The 22,432-nt window shown below is 40.1% G+C and overlaps 1 protein-coding gene across 6 annotated transcripts in view; it reads left to right on the top strand.

Annotated features, from left to right (window-relative positions):
• Positions 1-22,432, top strand: part of KIF4A (kinesin family member 4A) — a 120,507-nt gene that overhangs the window by 40,122 nt on the left and 57,953 nt on the right. For all 6 annotated transcript variants that reach the window (XM_059384690.1, XM_059384691.1, XM_059384686.1 and 3 more), the window contains 4 exons: positions 4,173-4,289; positions 4,908-5,083; positions 10,592-10,653; positions 21,174-21,306. In XM_059384690.1, coding sequence (XP_059240673.1) covers positions 4,173-4,289; positions 4,908-5,083; positions 10,592-10,653; positions 21,174-21,306 — 488 coding nt within the window. The remainder of the gene's footprint in view (positions 1-4,172; positions 4,290-4,907; positions 5,084-10,591; positions 10,654-21,173; positions 21,307-22,432) is intronic.

The following is a 22,432-nucleotide window of genomic DNA, read 5'->3' as shown; positions in this document are numbered from 1 at the left end:
CCAAGATCACACATATTGGTAGGTGGCAGAGGCAGAGTTTGAACTAAGGTTCTGTCTCCTAATCAGATTCCCTGTAACTCACTCCCTTCTCAGGATTTACTCCTGAGTTTTGTGAGCCATTGCAATAACAAATCTTTCCCTTTCTAACTAGGTGGACTGTATCAATACTATAATACTCTTTCTGTTTTCCACCCTGTCTTACTCAGCTACCTGCCTTAAGCTCGCAAATACTTTCCTCACCTATAGAGCAGAGTTTCTCAGCTGTGGCAAGATTTTAGATCAGATCATTTGAGAGGCTGTCCAGTGCCTTGGAGGATGTTTAGTGCCATCCTTGTCCTCTACCCACTAGATGCCAGTAGCACTCACTGCCACCCACAAATTGTGACAACCGAAATGTCTCTAGATATTGCCAAATGTTCCTTCAAAAGCAAAATTAATCCCCATTCGAGAGCTGCTTCATATGGAGCTACTTCATTTCTCTCCTACCTGGTTCTCCTCTCTTGTTACTTCTATTCTAGCACTGAAACCTGTTGTAACATGCCTCCACAATACAAGTCATAGTTCCCTTTTAAGTTAAAATCTCTTTTCCTGATTTGTTGCCATAGTAAATAAATACCAAAAAATGTTGAGTAGTGTTCTTGATCCTCTCCTTGTTTGATCTGTTCTCAGTCTCAGAGAGAAAAACTTCTGATTTTATAATGCTATCTGGCCGTTTTTCTCCATAACCATCCTCAATCAGAAATTTAAATCTCTGCAAATGTGTGCTTCCCAGTCTTTATGAAGTATACTCCATCCATGTCAAGTATTTGTCATTTTAAAATCTCTTAACAGGAAATCAAATCCTGTTTTGTGATGGTTTCTTTCTAGAGATTCATTTCCCTTGCTCCTTTCTACTCCAAAACTCCAATTCTCATTTGAAGAAGAAAACAACAAGCCTCTTTATACCAAAGCATATGATTCTTGGTTAGATCCTAGTTGCCATAGAGTCTCCTCAGGGTTCATCTAGATTTTTTTTTAATTGTTGTTCTTGGAGGAAACTATTGATGGAAGTTTTGCTCAGCAGGTTTGAAAAACCTCCCCATCTCTCCTTTACATCCCAGATGGGATATAAGCCAATAAGATGGCACAGTGTTCTGTTTGCCTCAAAGGGGATAGAAAAGAAAGGAGTGAACTAATACAAGAATTAGTACAGGTTTTGGCAAGCAGCTTTGGTAAATCTTGCTAGACTTTCCTTCACATCCTGGATAGGCTAAATGGCCCTGAAAAAATGGTATCCCTTGCAGTTAGCAATTAAGGGAAAAGAAAGGAAAGTTTGCTTGAGGGGACTGTTTTTGTTTGAGATTGGAGTGATTTAAGCACGTATATAGACTGAAAAGAAGGAATTCGTGAAGGGAAAAAAGTTGAAGGTCTGAGAGAGAGGGAGAAGATCTAAGGGTCCAGGGTTCCAGAGAAAATGGAGGGAACAGAGACAAACCAGCAGAGCTGAAGGGGAAATCAAGGCAGTTATTTATTCCTCTGAAACAAGGAGAGGGATGAAGGAATCAGTAACAGCAAAGAAAAGACTATGAGATGAGGAGAGGGAAAACCTTCCCTTGTAGATAACTTTGATCTCCGCAGTGTATTTGTTGAAGTCATCCACTAAGAGTGAAGGGAGATGTACAGTTTTGAAAATGATGAATCGTTAGAATAGCTGCCATGGTAAAGTAGGGATGAGGAAGAAAAGATTGTCAATTGACCAAAGGTTCAGCTAAAGTCAGATAGCAGTGTTTTATAATGAGTGGATCGAGTCCATTTGGTTATGTGATTTTCTACAGCATTGCCGCCTGCAGAAGCTTGTACGTATACACAGACACACACAGTCAGTTTAACTTGTGACTGGGAATTAACATGATGGGAAGGCAGAAGGCATGGTCTAGTGAGTATTTGGGAAAGCCTGACATTGAAATGATCAATCACAGGGTCCAGTTTAAGGCCCAGGAGAGAATGATCTACTGGGAGTATTATAAAGTGGCAGGGTGGGGCACCTGGGTGTCTCAGTGGGTTAAGCCTCTGCCTTTGGCTCAGGTCATGATCTCAGGGTCCTGGGATTGAGCCCCAAATTGTCTGTCTGCTCAGCAGGGAGCCTAGTTCCCCCTGTCTCTCTGCTGCCTCTCTGCCTACTTGTGGTCTCTCTCTCTGTCAAATAAATAAATAAAATCTAGAAAGAAAGAAAGAGAAAAGAAGAGGCAGGGTGCACCTGGGTAGCTCAGTTGGTTAAGCATCTACCTTCGACTCAGGTCATGATCCTCGGATCCTGGGATCAAGTCCCACCTCAGGCTCCCTGCTCAGTGAGGGGTCTGCTTCTCCCTCTCCCTTTGCTTCTCCCCCCACTTGTGCTCTCTCTCATGTACTCTCTCTCTCTCTCAAATAAATAAATCTTAAAAAAAAATAAAGTGTCAATAGGGGCTCCTGGGTGGCTAAGTCAGTTAAGTGTCCAACTCTTCATTTCAGCTCAGGTCATGATCTCAGGGTCATGAGATCAAGCGGTACATTAGGCTCTGCACTCAGAGGGCAGTGTGCTTGAGATTTCTCTCCTTCTCCCTCTCCTTTTACCCCTCCCCCAACTGGCACTTGCATGCGTGCACACAAGCTCGCTCTCTCTCTCTCTCAAATAAAATCTTTTTTTTTAAGTGTCCAAAAAAAAAATGTCCGGGATGCCTGGGTGACTCAGCCCATTGGGTATCTGCCTTCAACTCAGGTCACGATCCCAAGGTCCTGGGATTGAGCCCTGCGTCAGGCTCCCTGCTCAGTGGGGGGACCTGCTTATCCCTGTCCCTCTGCCTACCTTTCCCCTTGCTTGTGCCTGTGTGCTCACTCTCTCTCTGTCAAATAAAATCTTTTTGTTAAAAAAAGGTGTCATTAAATTGGTGCTCTCAATAAGGGTGAAGAACAGGATTCATGAAAGAAATGAAAGGATTGTAGGATGCAGTCAGGAATTCTGGAGCTCAGGATCTTGTAGATCTGATTGTTTCTGGTTATAGGGGAGTCTAAAGTATGACCAAGTAAAAGAGTAGCCTTAACAAAAATGATCCCATTTCTTTAGCATTTAACTCTGTACAAGTATCTTATTTCATTCCCCACTACAACCCAATGAGGTAGATAGATTTGCCTCATTTTAGAGCAGAACTTCACCCAAATCATATAGGTAGTCAGTGGTAGAGCCAGGATTAGAACCTAGCTCTATGTGATGTCAAAAGCCCATGCACTTAACCGCTATACTATGTAGCCTTTACACAACAAATGTAATCATGAGAAAATCAGGGGCTTTAGAAGGACCTCAGAGATTATTACAGTTTTTCCGAAGGTTGTGGGTTATTGTTAAGCTATTACAGGATTTTTAAAAGCAAACCTTGAAATTAAAGAAAAATGGAAAAGAATCTTTGCCCTTTTTAAAAGCAACAAGAGAACTGTATTCCTGTGTGGTGTCATAGAAAGAGCATAGGACTTAAGTGAGATCCTGAAATGGAATGTCAGGCCTACAACTCACCAGCTGTTTGACCTTAGACAAGTCAGTGAACTTCTGTGCTGGTTTCTTTATCTCTAAGGTGAGAATGATAGTAAAAATAGTTTAGCGAGATGACAATAAAAAATAGCTGTTCATCTAATTTCTCCATGTTAATTTAAGGATTAAATGTGATAATGGATGTAAAAAGTAAATATACAAATGCTGTTGTCGGGCGCCTGGGTGGCTCAGTGGGTTAAGCTGCTGCCTTCAGCTCAGGTCATGATCTCAGAGTACTGGGATCGAGTCCCGCATCGGGCTCTCTGCTCAGCAGAGAGTCTGCTTCCCTCTCTATCTGCCTGCCTCTCCATCTACTTGTGATTTCTCTCTGTCAAATAAATAAAAATAAAATCTTTAAAAAAAAAAAAAAAACAAATGCTGTTGTCATGGTGATAGTTATCTGGGTGTCTACTTTGTTTCCATGGGAAAGGGCAAGAAGTGCCAGCAAATTCAGTGTGCATATCCAACAGTTAGACCTTTGTCCTCAGAAATGTGAATAGGATCAAGAAGTTTCCTTAAGATTGATGATGTAAGATTTCTGTAGGGTTTTCATTTTAAGCAGGTATATATTTTATGCAAGTATATGTTTGATACTTTACCAAGCAATGCAAATTTCCTTTCCTGCTATTAGGTATTAATATTAACCGAGGCCTCCTGTGCTTGGGAAATGTAATCAGTGCTCTTGGAGATGACAAAAAGGGTGGCTTTGTGCCCTACAGAGATTCCAAGTTGACTCGACTGCTTCAAGGTAAGCCCAAAGTTTCTCAAAATAAGAGAGTGACAGAATAATAGTGCTGAGAAGGTGAAGACAGGACAGGTAAACAGATTTTTGGACTATCACATACAGAGCTGTCTAACTGATGAAGAGCTTTGAAATAGACCTGTTGGCAAGCAGGTGTCTATAATAATGGAAAGATGTCTATGTCTTTATCTGTGGCTTTGAGAGCCACGAAATCTATAGAATGACCACTGTGCTTAGTCCTCTCTCCCTGAAAATGAATCTGATTACTGTTTATTACTGCTTGTTAAGCAGAATTAAAACCTACCTAGAGGGGGCATCCTAAGAATGTTTAATTCTAATAGTGGCTCCTAACTTACTCTGGTCAGGTCCCAGTTATTTTAAATTGATTAAGTGCTGAAATCACAATCTTACCAAGAGGAACACATGGAATAGGATTCTAAACTAATCATTTACACATCAAAAATTTTAGTATTTTTCTATCGACACAAATAGGAAATTTGCAGATTCTTAAGTATTTTTTCCTTGGGATTTAAGAGCTCTGAGTTTGAAGCCACCAACCCGGATGGTCAGCTTTGCTTACATCCTACTTGTTTGATTTTATTTCCTCCTGTTGTTCTTTTTCAGATTCTCTGGGAGGTAATAGCCATACTCTTATGATCGCCTGTGTGAGTCCTGCTGACTCCAATCTAGAAGAAACATTAAATACCCTTCGCTATGCTGACAGAGCAAGAAAAATAAAGAATAAGCCTGTTGTTAATATTGATCCCCAAACAGCTGAACTTAATCATCTGAAGCAACAGGTACAAGAGCCTTAAAATTCGTTTGGAAAAAATTATAAGTATGTGAGTGGAATGATGGATCTTTTGTTTCTCAGCTTCTCTACCAGAGGTTTAGAGATGATAGCTAAGCATTCTGTTACTTTGGGAAAATCTTAAAGTAATTCCTATTGACATGTTTATTGTCATATGTAAGGTTTGAGGGTAGCGTTAGAGATTTCGCTGACAAAGAAGTGAGCAGTGAGAGATGAGGCAAGAGAGGTGGGCAAGAATCAGATCATGAAAGTCCTTATATGACCTCATAGAGGATTTGGAATTTAACCCGAAAGCTGTAGGGAGCCACTGAAAGATTTTAAGTAAGTGGGTGACCTGGTGAAATGTGTGTTTTAGGGAGATCACTCTAGCAAGCACAAAAAAAGTGGATTAGAAGTGGGTATGACTAGAAGTAAGAAAATAAATTATACCAGTACCCACCCCCTTATCCATGGTTTCACTTTCCACAGTTCCAGTTACCTGTGGGTTAACCATGGTCTGTATGCAGATGGTTCTCCCTTCTCATAGATTGTCAGAAAGTTAATAGTAGCCTAATGCTACATCACAATGCCTGTGTCATTCACCCCACTTAGACACTCAACACATAGATATTTTATCATCTTATATCACAAAAAGGGTAAGGACAGTATCTCGATAAGACATTTGTTGGGGGGGGGGGACACCTGGGTGGCTCAGTGGGTTAAGCCGCTGCCTTCGGCTCAGGTCATGATCTCAGGGTCCTGGGATCGAGTCCCGCATCGGGCTCTCTGCTCAGCAGGGAGCCTGCTTCCTCCTCTCTCTCTCTGCCCACCTCTCTGCCTACTTGTGATCTCTGTCTGTCAAATAAATAAATAAAAAATCTTTAAAAAAAAATTAAAAAAAAAAAAGACATTTGTGGGGGACCACAGTCACATAACTGTTATTATAGTATATCATTATAATTGGCCTATTTTATTATTAGTTATTATTGTTAATCTCTTACTTGCTTCATTTTGAAATTAAACTTTATCATAGGTATATAAGTATAGGAAAAAGCACTGTACATATAGAGTTCGGTATTAGCCACCATTTCAGGCATCCACTTGGGGTCTGGGAACATATGCCCCACAGATCTGCTGTAGGCTATTATAATAACCCAGGTGAGAACTATGGCCTGAACTAAAGACAGTAGCCATAGAAATAGAGAGAAGGGTGCAAATTAGAAAGAAAAATTATTAGAGCTTGCTTAGTAACATTTGATATGGAAGGGAGAATCAAGGCTTTTCTTGGGTTTCTTGCTTGGACAGCTGTTTAAACGGTAGTACCAATCGTTGAGTCAGGGCATACAGGAGGAAAAACAAAGTGAGGTGGGAAAATGGAAACAATGAGATTCAGTTTGGGGCATTTTGAATTTGAAGAGCTTGAGGGACATCTGAGTACAGTTGTTCAAACATAGCTGGCCATTTGGGTTTAACGTAGAGAGGTCTGAACAGATTTGAGAGTCATTAGCATTTAGATGGAATCTGAAATTATAGAGTGGACAAGATCAAAGAGTACATGGTGCATTCAGGGTACTCAGTAATATTTGCTGAATGGGTGAATGGCCAAGAAGAGGCCAAAGAAGGCCAAAGACAAAACTCTGGGGAAACAGCAGTATTTAAGGAATGGGGAAAAGAGGGAAAACACAAAGAGAGTGAGAAGGAGCCAACAGGTAGGAAGAAAAGCAGTGATATCATGGGAGACAAAGAAAGTTTTGAGGACCATCAAAAGTACAAATTTATAAAATGTAAAGATAAGGACTGGAAAGTGGTTGGTTGGTTGGTTGGTTGGTTGGTTGTTTAAGCAACAAGGTGACCTCAATGAGAAGAGGGTCAGGGGAATGATAGGAGGAGATTGTTGTGGGCTAGTCAGTGAATGCTGGGTAGGAAAGTGGAAGAAGCTGGTAGGCTCTTCTTTTGAGAAGGCAAGATGAAAGAAGACAGTAGGTAGGTAGTCAAGGGCCAAAGGTTATAGGTCTGTTTGTTTTTAAAAATAGGCAAGAGACTTGAACAAATGAAAGAAGCAGCTGGAAGAGAGTGAAACTGAGAATAGGCACTAGTTGCTAAGGGATCATCTCTAAGTAGTTGAGATCCTGAGCACAAATGAAGAGGGATTGGCTTTAGACCAGCAACAGGATACTTGCCACCAAGACTGGAAGGAAAGAGGTTAGGATAGGAAGAATACAGTGATGGTAATTTAGAGAGAGAAAAGGGAGAATTGAGGGATTTTCAGCCTGACAACATTTACCTTCTCAGTATAGGAGGCAAGGTCATCTTTTAAGAGCAAGCAACCAGATAATAGGGTAGAGGGATTGAAGAGGCCACAGAGGCTTGAAATCATGGAAATGGAAGAGGTAACAGGCAAGGCATATGCATCTGTGGTGGTATACAAATGGTTGTGTAACAGCTCAGTGACTCTGGTAGAAGAGATGAAAAGGGAGGTAGTTAGTTGGACTGATCCAGGCTTGGGAGAGGGGTCAAGTTTTCTTGCCTTCCAGGGTATAGTACTCTTCCCACACTGTGCACTGCTTCCCAACTGTGTAGTGCTTACTCCATCTCTGGCCTTCCTCCTTGGTGATAAGAGCTACTATTTAGTTAGTCTAAAGCTTCCCCTTCCCTTCTCTTCCTCTAACTCCCTCCCTCCTAGGGGTCACTGTAGAAAATACAAGTAATTTACCTGTTAACAGTATCATCTCAATTATGAAATACCATACTCAGTTCTGTCCCTCCATTTTCTTTCATGTGTATTATTATTGCCAAGAACACTCTTCTTCCTAGTCATTTATTTGTTCATTCATTCCAACAATAAATCTATATTGAATGCTACTATGTGCCAGGTACTGTGCTGGGACACGTGGCTGAACAAAGCAAACGTGGTTTCTGCCTTTGTGGAACTTAAGGCTTAAGTGGGAGAAGCAAATGCCAAACACATAAGCATACCAACATATCATTTTCTAAAATGAGATTGTGTGCTATTATTAGGGTAGTGTGACATTATAGAACAGGGTCTTCTGTTATGTATTGAAGCTGAGAAGTCTTCCCTGAGGTAGCAATGTTGGAGTTAAGATCTGAGGGACTGACTAGGACTTATCTATGCAGAAAAGAAGGAAGAGGCTTCCAGAGAAAAGAAAAAGCATTTGTGGCTAAGTGTAGTGGTTAAGAGCATTGCACGGCAGTCAGACTGCCCACATGTGGATGCTGGCTTTATAACTCACTAGCTATGTACCCTGGCCAAGTTCTCTGTGCCTCAGTTACCCTAACTATAAAATGGAAATATTTGTGGCACCTGGGTGGCTTAGTTTGTTAAGCGTCTGCCTTCGGCTCAGGTCAGACCCCAGGGTCCTGGGATCCAGCTCCACATCAGGCTCCCTGCTTTTCCTTCTCCCTCTGCCATTTCCCCCTGCTTGTGCTGTCTTTTTCTCTCTCTCTCTGTCTCTCTGTCAAATCAATAAATAAAATCTTTGAAAAAAGAATAGAAATAATTGTACCTGCCTCGTACGGTTTTTGTGAGGGTTAGATGAATTAATACACAGAAAACACTTAGAGCAGTGCCAGGCATATACCAAGTCTGAAAAGGTCCTGATTTAGAAAGGCATATAGTGCATTTGAAGAACTGAAGGAATGCCGGTGTGGCTAAAGCAGAGGGGGCCAGGAAAGTGTATTCCAGTACAAAGACTGGAGAAGAAGCAGAGACCTGATAGAGGCCTGGATGATGTTAAAAATAATGTTAAGCCAGGTGGTAACAGTGACAATTTCCATTTTGAAATGATGGTCTGGCTACTGTGTAGAAATGAATTATAGTGGAGCAAGAGTAGATTCATCGAGGAGACGTTAAGTTACTCAGTGGTCCACATGAGAGATAAATGATGGCTTGGACTTGGGGTGGTGGTGGTGGTAATGGAAAGAATTGACCAGTGGCTTAGATAAGAGGATGAGGGTTTGGCACCCAGATTTCTGCATGCGAAACTGCACGTTCCCTGACCCAGAGCGCACTAGAAAAGGACCAGGTTTCGGGATAGCAGACTGCTAAGTAGGAATATGAAGTAGATGAGCATAAAGCTACAAATTCAGAAAGATTTGTGTTTGAGATAAATTTGGGAGTCACCACTTTCAGATGGTAACTGAAACCATTAGACAGAGAGACTTCAAGGAGAAAGTATAATATAAAGCAAGAAGACACTGATATTGATTTATCATCTAAAGGACAATTGGCACAAAGATTAACCAGGAAAGAGCCTTAGAAGATCAGCTGTAAGAGTAGAAGGAAAGGCAGGAAAGTATGGTGTCCGGTAAGCCACATGCTAGCTAACAGTGAGGTAAAATGAAGACCGAAAAATGCCCATAAGTTCTAGTGACATGCAGATCATTGGTGACCTTAGCAAGAGTTGTTTCAGTGGAATGCTATGGGCAGAAATCAGATTAGAGGATTCTGAGGAGCAAGTGCAAGGGGTGAACAAAAGGAAATGGCAGCAATGAGTTTAGACTGTTCTCAAACTTTGTGAAGGGGAAAAGTAGGGCAAAAGAGGAAGTGGGATTGAGAAGGGTGCTTTTGCTTTGTTTTAAGATGGGAGAGACTTGAACAAGTTTTAATCTCTTTTGTTTAGATTTTATTTATTTATTAGAGAGAGAGCATGTGCGCATGCATGAGCAGGGGGGAAGGACGGAGGGAGAGGGAGAAGCAGACTCCCCCCACTGGGTAAAGAACCCAATACGGGGCTTGATCCCAGGACCCCAAGATCATGACCTGAGCCGAAGGCAGACGCTTAACCAGCTGAGCCACCCAGGCACCCCAAACATGTTTTAATCTTAATAGAAATGATCCTGTAGATATGGAGAAGTCAAAGATATAGAAGAGAGAAGGGATAACAAAGTATGATTGATCAGGAGACAAGAAAAGTTGGGATCCAAAGCATAAGCAATGAGATTGGTCACAGGAGGCAGAACAGCTCCTCTATTCGTCATAGGAGGGAATGGGAGAGGATTGTGTTCGCACACTCTGGTTTAACATTCAACCCCAGGAAGCTTCTTTTTGACACTTGTGGAATTTCATTATCTTGCTTCTTCTCAGAACCCTAAAGTACTTAACTATACCTCATGAACTGGCATCCTCTCTCCTGTATTGTTTCTTACCATTTCAAGCCGTAGGCTTATCATTGTAAACTTGAGAATAAAACACAAGAGTTTATTCTCACATCCCCCTCATGTTACCTAGCCCAGTGCTGAGTTTGCTCAATAAAAAGTCATAAGATGCTCAGATAAAAGGGACGGCTCATCTTGTAAGTACTAGTCATTCATATAATGCTGTTTGGACTTTTGTCACTGAATCATCAACTCTGATGCTTTCCATGATGCCTAAAGTATGCCTTAGATTTCATAGGTATCAAGTAAAATTACACTATGGCTAATTGTAGTAATTTAGCAGATAAGGGATAAGTAGCTTTTGATCGGTGATTAGCTGATTATTTTTCTTTGCTTTTCCCAGGTACAACAGCTACAGGTTTTATTGCTACAAGCCCATGGAGGCACACTGCCTGGATCTATAAAGTAAGAGTCATAGATTAATTTTAAATGTACATTTTAGCAGAGGCCATTTCCCCTGATGGTTGTTTTCCCCTGATATACTCAAGTTTCTGGCAGCACTTAGTATCAAGGTAGGGATCTTGTCAAACTTGCTAGTTAGCTTTGAGGCCACCTGATGTGATAGAAAGAACATGGGTTCTGGCCTCAAAAATTTATTAATTGGAATTCTACTGTGAAGAAGAGCTATTTCTTCTTATTTATCTATGTATTTATTTCCATATAGACACATGTGACACACTTTATTCTATGGGTTAACACCCATTATTTGTCTTATTGCTCAAATTGTTCGTGCTTTGTCCAGTAGGAGCTCCTTCAGGGTGGTTCGTATTTCTTTAATATACCCTCTAGTAGTTTTTTGGTGTGTGTTTTTTTTTAAGATTTGTTCATCCTTTCTAGAGAGAAAGAGAGAGTGAGTGTGTGCGTGGTGGGGGACAGGGGCAGGTGGAGAGGGAGAGATAATCCTCAGACTCCCTGCCAAACACGGAGGCCCATGTGGAGCTCTATTCCAGGACCCTGAGAACAAACCCAAACCGAAATCCAGAGTCTGCAACTCAACCAACTGAGCCACCTGGGCTCCCCAACCCTCTAGTTTTTAAGCATTTCCAGGAGATGTCCACACCCATCTTGTATTTTCCTTGCCCCAATACTAGAATCAACCATATCTCAAGAGAGCCCTGATTTTTTTATTGGAAAATATTGCTTAGAAACCCACTCTCGGTGCTAGGTATGCTCATTGTTACTGGGATGTCACTGGGTCCCTCTCAGCGGGTAGAACTAGGAAATATCTGTATACCTAGTAATGCACACATATGCTCACGTGTATATTTTTATATCCATCTGTATGTACATTAAAAGCCATGATTTTATACCAATACCTGTGATACCTGTCCAACACTACAGAGTTCACTTTAGCCTTCCTCCTCCCCTTATGTATAACTCCTTTTTCCAACAGTGAGAAACCAGCTGCAATCTCTTTACTTACTTGTTCAGTTCTAGTATACGCATAAAGTAGTTTCAGAATTGCTAGCCCATACCCCTGTGAGAAACACTTTTATGAACTAGATTACATTTATGTACAGTTCTTTTGTCTTTAGGCTTAATGTATCCAGGCAAGATACTGGGTCCCACAGTTACTGTTTATATTCCATTTTAGGGTTCCCCCTACATCTTTGTTGTTTTTAACTGTTTGTTTATATTCTGAGTATGTGAAGGATATATGAAATTTTATGATGCTCTTAAGAGTCAGAGTTATACAACAAGAAATACTCAACAGTGAAATGTGAATCAAAACCACAGTGAAATATCACCATATACCCATGAGGATCACTAATATTAAAAAAACTGAGGGGCACCTGGGTGGCTGAGTTGCTAAAATGTCTGACTTCAGATCAGGGTCCTGGGATTGAACCCCATGTCTGGTTCCCTGCTAAGTGGCGAGTCTGCTTTTCCTTCTGCCCCTCTCCCTGCTCATGCACTCTCTCTCTCTCTCGAATAAAATAAAATCTTTTTAAAAAACTGAATAACAAATATTGGCAAAGATGTGGAAAAATAAGAAGCTTTGTACACTGCTGGAAGGATTGTAAAATGATATAACTGCTCTGGAAAACAGTATGGAGGTTCCTCAGAAAGTTAAAAATAGAACTACCACATGATCCATCAATCCCACTTCTGGTTATATATCCAAAATAATTGAAAGCAGGGTTTTAAAGAAATATCTGTACACCCATGTTCATAGCAGCAATATTCGCACTATTCTCAATAGGCAGGAAGTGGAAGCAACACAATGTCTACCAGTGGATGAATAGATAAAGCAAATATGCAAATGTGTGTGTGTGTGTGTGTGTGTGTGTGTGTGTGTGTGTGTGTAGTGGAATATTATTCAACCTTAAAAGAAGGAAATCCTGGTACATGTTATAGCATGAGTGAAACTTGAGGACATTATGCTAAGTGAAATAAATCAGTCACAAAAAAATACTGTCTGTTTCCATTCATATGAGATACTTAGAGAAATCAAATTCATAGAAACAGAAAGTAGACTGGTGATGATCCAGGGCTGGGGGAGAGAGGCAAAAAGGGAGTTGTTTAATGGGTATAGGGTTTCAGTTTCACAAGATAAAAGTTAAAAGTCTGTTTTACGACAATGTAAATGTACTTTACTGAACTGTTTACTTAACAATGGATAAGACAGTAAGTTTTATATGTTGTTTTTAAAGATTCATTTATTTATTTTAGAGAGAGACAGAGAGCATCCACCAGTTTGGGGAAGGGACAGAGGGAGAAGGAAGGAATCTTAAGCAGACTCCCCACTGAGCATGGAGCCTGAGGCAGAGCTCGATCTCACGACCCTAGGATCATGACCAGAGCTGAAACCAAGAGTCAGACTCTTAACCATTTGAGCCACCCAGGCACCCCAGTTTTATATGCTTTCACACAATTTTAAAAAGGAAGAACCAACAGAGGTGCCTGGGTGGCTCAGTGGGCTAAAGCCTCTGCCTTCGGCTCAGGTCATGATCTCAGGGTCCTGGGATGGAGCGCCGCATCGGGCTCTCTGCTCAGCATGAGCTTGCTTCTTCCTCTCTCTCTCTGCCTGCTTCTCTGCCTACTTGTGATCTCTGTCTGTCAAATAAATAAATAAAATCTTTAAAAAAAAAGAAGAACCCACGAAAGAACTAGAGGAAAACATAGGGCAAAGGCCTATGTCCATATAGGTGAACGCATAAAGAACAGTGTAGAAATAAAAGCAATGGCAGGGGGCACCTGGGTAGCTTAGTCAATTAAGTGTCTGCCTTCGGCTAGGGTTGTGACCCCAGGGCCCTGGGACCAAGCCCCATGTCAGGCTCTCTACTCAGTGGGGAGGAAGCCTGCTTCTCCTTCTCCCTCTGCCATTCCCCGCTTGTGTTCTCTGGGTCTATCAAAAAAATAATAAAATATTTTAAGAAAATACATAAAAGCAATGTCAGAAGACTGAAAGAATAGACTTGGGGGACACTGGGAACAGGGAGTTGTGGAATGGGTGTAAGTTTCAGTTTTGCAAGATGAAAAAATTTCTGGAGATCCAGTGTACAATAATGTGAATATACTTAAGACTACTGAACTGTATGTACACTTAAGAAACAGTGAAGATGGTAAATTTTGTTACATGTTTTTTTATTTACCCCAATTTTTTTTAAATACTCAGGGAAATGTCATTTCCTCTTCATCCCTGCTATCCTATTCCCATTGCACCCTATTTCTACCACTTTTCTCCTTCCTTTGTACTTAACCAATCTCTTTAGTTTCTGGCTTAACCTTCCTATATTTCTTCTGTACAAATGAGCATATACTTATATATATTTTTTCATATCCTCTCCTTATATGAATGGTAGTATACCACAGATAGTCTTTGTGGCTTTCCTCTTCTCAGCATTTCTTGGAAATCACTTTTACCAGTTCATAGACATCTTCCTCACTTTTTCACAGCTGCATGGTATTCTTCTTAGTGTACACATGCCAAACATATTAATTCAATGACTTTCCTATGTATGGATATTTAGGTTGTTTCCAGTACTTTGTAATTACAAATATTCTGCAGTGAAAAACCTTGTGTTATTCAGTTTTCATGTTATTAGTGGTTTATCTTCAGGGTAGATTTCTAGAAATGGGATTGCTGAGGCTTGTGTGATTTTGTTAAATATTGCCTTATTGCCATATTCCCTTCCAGAAGGGGTGCACCAGTTTGCATTCCCGACAACAGCATATGAGAGCACTTGTTTCCCCAAGGCCTCACCAGAGGATTGTGTTGTCGTGCTTTTTCTCTGCCAATCTCATAGGTGAGGCATACTATCTCAGTATCTTGTTTTAATTTTCATTTCTTTAATTATGAGTGGATTTGAGCATTTTTTTTTCATATTTTTCAGGGCCACTTTTATCTCTTTCCGATGAACTATCTGTTCACATGTCCCATTTTTTCTATCAGGGTTTTTGATCCTTTGGACCTTATTGAAAAAATTGTGATGAAATATACATAAAATTAAATTCACCATTTTAACCATTTTCAAGTATACATTTCAGTGGCACTAAGTATATTCACACTGTTGTAAAGCCATCACCACCATCTATCTATCATCTAAAACTTTTTTCATCCTGAAAAATTGGAAGTCTATACCTGTTAAACAATAACACCCCACTTCCCCTTCTCCCTTCAGTCCTGGCCATCACCATACTACTTTCATTTAATTATTTTAAAGGCTGGATACTATCCCATTGTACATATATACCACATGTGTTGTATCCATTCATCTGTCAGGGGACACAGATTACTTCCACCTTTTGGCTACAGTGAATAATGCTGCCACGAATGATTTAAGACCCTGCTTTCAATTCTTTGGGTATAGACCCAAAGGTGGAATAGCTGGATCATATAGTAATTCTATTTTTAATTTTTTAATAAGATTGCCATACTATTTTACATAGTGGCTACCCCATTTTGCATTCCTACCAGCAGTGCCCAAGAGTGACAGTCTCTTCAAATCCTTACCAAACACTTGCTATTTTCTGTTTTTACTATTATTTTTTTAAAGATTTTATTTATTTATCATTTGAGAGAAAGAAAGACAAAGATAGCGAGAGAGAGAGCACGAGTGGGGAGGAGAGAGCGTGAAGCAGGCTCCCTGCTGAGTAAGGAGCCTGATGCAGGGCTCAATCCCAGGACCCTGGGATCATGACCTGGGCTGAAGGCAGCAGCTTAACTGACTGAGCCACCCAGGTGCCCCTCTGCTTTTTTAAAGAAATAATAATAATAGCCACCCTAATTCTGGCCCTTATTTTTAACAGTTCTTTATATATTCGTGATGTTAGTGCTTTGGCTATAGTGTGTACTGCAAATATTTTCTCCTAATTTGTTCTCTTTTTCTTTGTTTATGGGGCTTTTGTTACACAAAAATTTTAAATTTTTACATAGTAAAGTTAGTCAATTTTTTTGTTGCTTTCTGTTTTTTTAGCCTCTTTATTAATCATGTATTTTACATACCATAAGAGTCACTTACTATAAGTGTATAATTCAGTGGTTTTCAGTAAATTTACAGAGTGGTATAATTATCACCACAAAATCCAATTTTTTCCCTTTTTTTTCTTTTTTCTCTTTTTATTATATTCAGTTACCAATTTTAGAATATTTCTATTACCCAGAAAAGATCCTTCATGCCCATTTGCTTACTTATATTCCCACTCCCAGCCCCAGGCAACCAATAATCTGCTTTCTATTTCCGTGGATTTGCCCATTATGGACATTTTATACACGTGGAGTCATGCAGTATGTGGACTTTGTCGGCTTCTTCTACCTGTAATCTACCTGTTTTATTTTCCTAACTGAAGTATAGTTGATATACAATGTTATATTGTTTCAAGTTTACAACATAGTGACTCAATAATTCTATAGATTACATGGTGCTCACCAGCATAAATGTAGTCACCATCTGCCACCATACAAAGTTATTACAATATTATTGACTATATACCCTATTTCATCCCCATGACATTTATTTTGTAACTGGAAATTTGTGCCTCTTAATTCCCTTCACCTATTTCACTCATCCTCTCACCCCCCTCCACTCTGGCAACCACCAGTTTGTTCTATGTATTTCTGGCTCTGTTTCTGCTTTCTGTTTGTTTTGTTTTGTTTTGTTTTTTAGATTCCACATATAAGTGGAAGCAATGGTATTTGTCTTTGTCTGACTTATTTTACTTACCATTATGCCCTCTAGCTTCATCCACATCATTGCAAATGGCAAGATTTCATTCTTTTTTATGGCTGAGTAGTAATTCCATTGTATATATAGACTACATCTCTTATTTTTTTGAGGATAGCTGACACACAATATTATATTACTTTCAGGTACACAACATAGTGATTTAACTTCTCTAAACATATGATACACTCCTCTCTCACCTATAACATTTTTGAGATTCATCTATGTTTTAGCACGTAAAATTAACTTCTTATCATTTTTATTGCTGAGTAGTATTCCAATGTCTGGATTACCCATGTTTTGTCTATCTGTTGACTGGCTGGTGGACTTCTGAGTTGTTTCAGCTTTTTGGCTATTGTGAATTTTGCTGTTATGAACATTTATTTGCAAGTTTTTATATGGTCATATCTTTTTTATTGGGCAGATATCTAGAAATAGAATTCTTGGGTTGCATCTTAAATTTTTCAAGAACTTGCCAAACTGTTTTCCAAAGTGGCTCTGGTGTTTACATCCTCCTCATGCTTCTGGATTTTGAATCATAATTAGACTATTTTTCCCTACACCAAGACTAAAGAGGGATTTGCCCTTGTTTCTTTCTAGAACTTATGTTGGTTTTATTTTTTACCTTTCATGTTTTCATTTGGAGTTTATTCTTAAGTATGTGTGAGCCTATTTTATTTCAATATACTCATTTTCAATAACTTAATCATTTTTCTCATTTTAAAGGGGTACATTGCCTCTTATAGAACATTTAGAAAAGTATAAAGAATAAATCTTAAAATTGCCATAATTTTATCACCCAGACATGACCACTCTTCTCTTTGTAATTTTCCCTCTTTGGGTAATTTATTCTTGGTTTCCTGGTAATATTTTAAGAATGTTGGGTAAAGAAATTGAGGAAAGCTGGAGTCTCTTAAATACCTACTCTAGTTTAACCAGTTTATCTTTTTAAGATTTTATTTATATATTGAGAGAGAGAGAGAGAACACACGCACGCACACACACACAAGCGGAGGGCAGGGCAAAGGGAGAGAGAAAGAAGAATCTCCAGCCAACACCCCGCTGCGCACAGAGCCCAACGCAGGGCTCAATTTCACAACCCTGAGATCATGACCTGAGCAGAAATCAAGAGTCGGACATTTAAATGACTGAGCCACCCAGGTGCCCCTAGTTTAAACAGTTTAAAAGCAATTGACCCATCTTCCTTTCCTTTCAGTTTAGTACAGACCTGTTTTATGTAAGACAAGATGAATGAACACAAGACAAATGAAAACTATTCCAGACTTCCAACCACCAAGAATGTACTACAGGATATAGTTTTCAGCTACACAAGGAATAAATTCTAAGAAACAGTTGATGAATCAAACAGTGAATTCAGCTGTTTAGCATTTTATAGAGAAATAAAGATGCTACTTCTTTTCTCAAAAATGTATATTTTAAGAGACATTTCAGGGCGACTGGGTGGCTCAGTCGGTTAAGCGTCTGCCTTTGTCTCAGGTCATGATCCCAGGGTCCTGAGATCAAGTCCCACATTGGTCTCCCTGCTCAGGGGGAGTCTGCTTCTCCCTCTCCCTCTGCCCCTCCCCACTGCTTGTGTTCTTTCTCTCTCCCAAATAAAAAAAAGAAACCTCTCGGGGCACCTGGGTGGCTCAGTGGGTTAAGCCACTGCCTTCGGCTCAGGTCATGATCTCAGGGTCTTGGGATCGAGTCCCGCATTGGGCTCTCTGCTCAGCAGGGAGCCTGCTCCCTTTCCTCTCTCTCTGCCTGCCTCTCCATCTACTTGTGATTTCTCTCTGTCAAATAAATAAATAAAATCTTTAAAAAAAAAAAAACCTCTCATAAAGGCCTTTTACAAAATGTACAGTTCATATAAATGGATTTTTTTCACTTTTTGTGCTAGGATTATATTCTTTTCTTTTTGAATATGAGTCATGGAAGCCTTTGCATTGATTTTCTGTGAACATTTATCAATTTGCACATGCTCGGCTAACTTGAATTCCAAGCATTGACCATTAAATAGCCTGCAAAAGAGGAAACACTGGCTTTCCATTGTATTTCCCCCCATTTAGAGAAACCTTGGAAATTTTTAGAAGGAAAGAACTATTGAGTTTAAAGTATCATTACTTTGGAGCTTGTCAACTTTCATAAATGATGCATGGAAGTTTTCAGCTTAATAACAATAAGAAAATATCAAAGCAATCTAAAATAACACTGAATTTGCCAATAGTTTATCTTTATAATCCACATTTTAGCTGAACATTCTTTCATAAGAGTCTTAAATTCTCAGGGCGCCTGGGTGGCTCAGTCAGTTGAGTTTCAACTCTTGATTTCGGCTCGGGTCATGATCTTGGGGCAGTGAGACCAGCTGCGTGTATGCTCCGCACTTAGCCCCTGCTTGTACACTCATGTACACGCTCCCTCTCTCTCTCTCTCTAACATAAACAAAAATCTTTAAAATATTTTTTAAATTAAAAACAATTTTTAAAAAGTCTTAGTAAATTCTCAGTAGTAGAACATTAGACCTTATGGTGTGGCCTTGCTATTAACTTTGTGATAAAGAGCATGTTAAGATTTTCTGTTAAAAATTCCTGGAGGTCTTAAGCTGGGTGGGAGGGCATCTCCAGCCTTTACTGAGATTGGGAACAACTGTTCCCTGTCCTTGGCAACTATTCATTTTTTCCTTCAGTCTCCTTCAGATCCAAATTTTCATATTTCTTCTGATCTTTTTTCACCAGTCCTAATTTTCCAGTCTTTTGAACAACGAATCCCAGTGGATTGCAAAAAACAAACAAACAACAAACTTGATGGTCTTTTCCAAGGCTATCTTGTTGGTCTTTTCCATTAGTCTAGAAATGATACCAAGTAATCTGCATAAGTTCCAAAGGTTCTTATCTATATGTATTCCTTCAAGCTAATTCTGTCCCTCCCTTCCACTCCTACTTGATACGGACACCATTGTTGCCACCACCCACACTAAGCAATTCAAAATGGATAGACAAATGAACAAGAGGTTTCAAGCAAGGCAGACATTTAGAAGGGAACATTTATGGAGAGTTGTGAAATGTGCTCTCGGTGGCCACTGGTCATTACATCAACTTTCTGACTTCTTAAATGCTATTTCCCTAAACTTCAGTAAATAGGTAGCTGCCTTATATTGATAAGGTTAAATTTCAGCCCCGAGCAGTGTCACTTCTACCTCCTCCTTAGCTCTTCCTTCCTGGCTTCCCTAAACTCCCAATGAGAGATTGAGAGGGAGTTTCAGCTACAGAAGGAGTGGGAAGAGGAGGGAGACAACATGCATCTTAGCTACAGTTAGTCTTCACTTCTTTTGTTTCTTTTTATTTAAATTCAATTAACATATAGTGTATCATCCAGTGAACCCCCTCCCCCCCAGCAACCCTCAGTTTGTTGCCTCAGTTTGTTAAGAGTCTCTTACAGTTTGTCTCCCTCTCGATTTTGTCTTGTTTTATTTTTTCCCTGCCTTCCTCTATGTTCATCTGTTCTGTTTCTTAAATTCCACATATGAATGAGATCATATGATAATTATCTTTCTCTGACTTATTTTGCTTAGCCTTCACTTCTTAACTACATGGCACAAATAGAAAGATCTTAAGCCAAGAGCCAAGGGTAGAGGTTAGTCATTTCTGTTGCAACCATGGCTGGCTCTGAATTATTACCTTCCCGCAAAGCATTAATTCAAAGTATTTCAGGCATATATTTCTTATTCATTCAATAAATGACCTGACTTGAAGGATAGATTGGAATGGACCCACTTTTTCCCAGACTTTGGGGGGTTAATTTTTTTTAATTTTTTAAATTTATTTTCAGCGTAACAGTATTCATTGTTTTTGCACCACACCCAATGCTTCATGCAATACGTGCCCTCTCCAATACCCACCACCTGGTTCCCCCAACCTCCTACCCCCCGCTCCTTCAGACCCCTTGGATTGTTTTTCAGAGTCCATAGTCTCTCATGATTCACCTCCTCTTCCAATTTCCCTCAACTCCCTTCTCCTCTCTAACTCCCCTTGTCCTCCATGCTATTTGTTATGCTCCACAAATAAGTGAAACCATATGATAATTGACTCTCTCTGCTTGACTTATTTCACTCAGCATAATCTCTTCTAGTCCCGTCCATGTTGCTACAAAAGTTGGGTATTCATCCTTTCTGATGGAGGCATAATACTCCATAGTGTATATGGACCACATCTTCCTTATCCATTCGTCCGTTGAAGAGCATCATGGTTCCTTCCACAGTTTGGCAACCGTGGCCATTGCTGCTATAAACATTGGGGTACAGACGGCCCTTCTTTTCACTACATCTGTATCTTTGGGGTAAATACCCAGTAGTGCAATGGCAGGGTCATAGGGAAGCTCTGTTTTTAATTTCTTGAGGACTCTCCACACTGTTCTCCAAAGTGGCTGTTGGGGGTTAATTTTAAACCAACTCCCCACACCTAAAAGGTCTGTGGGATATATTTTTATCTACCTTTGATATAGGTGTTATTAACAGATCTGTTTCTTTTTTTTTTTTAAAGATTTTATTTATTTTTCTTGACAGACAGAAATCACAAGTAGGCAGAGAGGCAGGCAGAGAGAGAGGGGGAAGCAGGCTCCCGCTGAGCAGAGAGCCCGATGCGGGGCTCGATCCCAGGACCCTGGGATCATGACCTGAGCCGAAGGCAGAGGCTTTAACCCACTGAGCCACCCAGGCGCCCCAACAGATCTGTTTCTAATACCTTTCTTTCTTTGTTTTAGTGTGGAGCCATCAGAAAGTCTACAGTCCCTGATGGAGAAGAATCAGTCCCTCATAGAGGAGAATGAAAAATTAAGTCGTGGTCTGAGCGAAGCAGCTGGTCAGACAGCCCAGATGTTGGAGAGGATCATTTTGGTGAGGCCCCACAACTAAGCCATTAGCAATCTGGACGTTTACTAGCTTTGGTTTTGGAAATATTTAACAAGCTTCTCATTATGAGAGACGAGTTATGCGGAAAGAAATGGATTCATATTACCGTATCCTCCATGGAGCCCCTCTAGGGTAGACACATGGGCTTATAATCAAACATACAGAAAAGCTGAAAGAATCATATATCCACCACAGAGAATCCACATGAATCTGATTTTAAAGTATATTTGTTCTGAAATACCAACCAGAGAGAAAAGAACCAGATCCTTCTGTCACCTAAAGTCCTGCCTAATCATTATCTGTAATAGCAAGTATCTCTCCCCTTCGTAAGATTTTAGGTCTTCTCTACCTCCCTTCCCCTAATATCACATTTCATACTCTGTCCTAACAGCTGCCATGGTGAGCTAGAACAGCTGGGAAATTAATGTTAATTCCTTTCACATACGGTTAATTTCCAAAGAGTGGATCCCTACACAACTGATTACTCCAGTTCCATATCCTACTACCTCTCTGATAGTAACCTAAATCGGTGCATGCTGGCTCTACCACTAACATTTTTCTACTAGCCTGAATACAACTCAATTTTTAATAGCACAACTGTTGCCAAAAGCAAAAATGAGTTTCCGCCAAAATGTGATTGAACATCTGTAATTTATACACCTTCATGCATCTGTGTGCTCTCTAGTCAGGGAGGCCTAAGCTGCTTAAAGATTCTTGAAAGAGGGCCAAATCCCATATCCATTGTCCATTGCTCCTGGAACGGTGAAAATGAGAACTAGAGGATTTTTTTTTTAAAGATTTTATTTATTTATTTGAGAGAGAGACAGTGAGAGAGAGCATGAGCGAGGAGAAGGTCAGAGGGAGAAGCAGACTCCCCATGGAGCTGGGAGCCCGATGAAGGACTCGATCCCGGGACTCTGGGATCATGACCTGAGCCGAAGGCAGTCGTCCAACCAACTTAGCCACCCAGGCGTCCCAGAACTAGAGGATTTTTATATACAGTTTTCTGTCTCCAGTGCTGCGTTCTATGCCTTTGAAGTAACTCCAGAAGCTGCATCTCACACATGTGTGCTTATGGCCAGTGTTAACAGACAGTACCTGTTACTCTAGC

This window comes from Mustela nigripes, chromosome X, assembly GCF_022355385.1.
Source record: "Mustela nigripes isolate SB6536 chromosome X, MUSNIG.SB6536, whole genome shotgun sequence".
Taxonomy (NCBI): Eukaryota; Metazoa; Chordata; class Mammalia; order Carnivora; family Mustelidae; genus Mustela; species Mustela nigripes.
The sequence above is the reverse complement of the archived record's forward strand: the minus strand, read 5'-3'. Positions and strand labels throughout refer to the sequence as shown.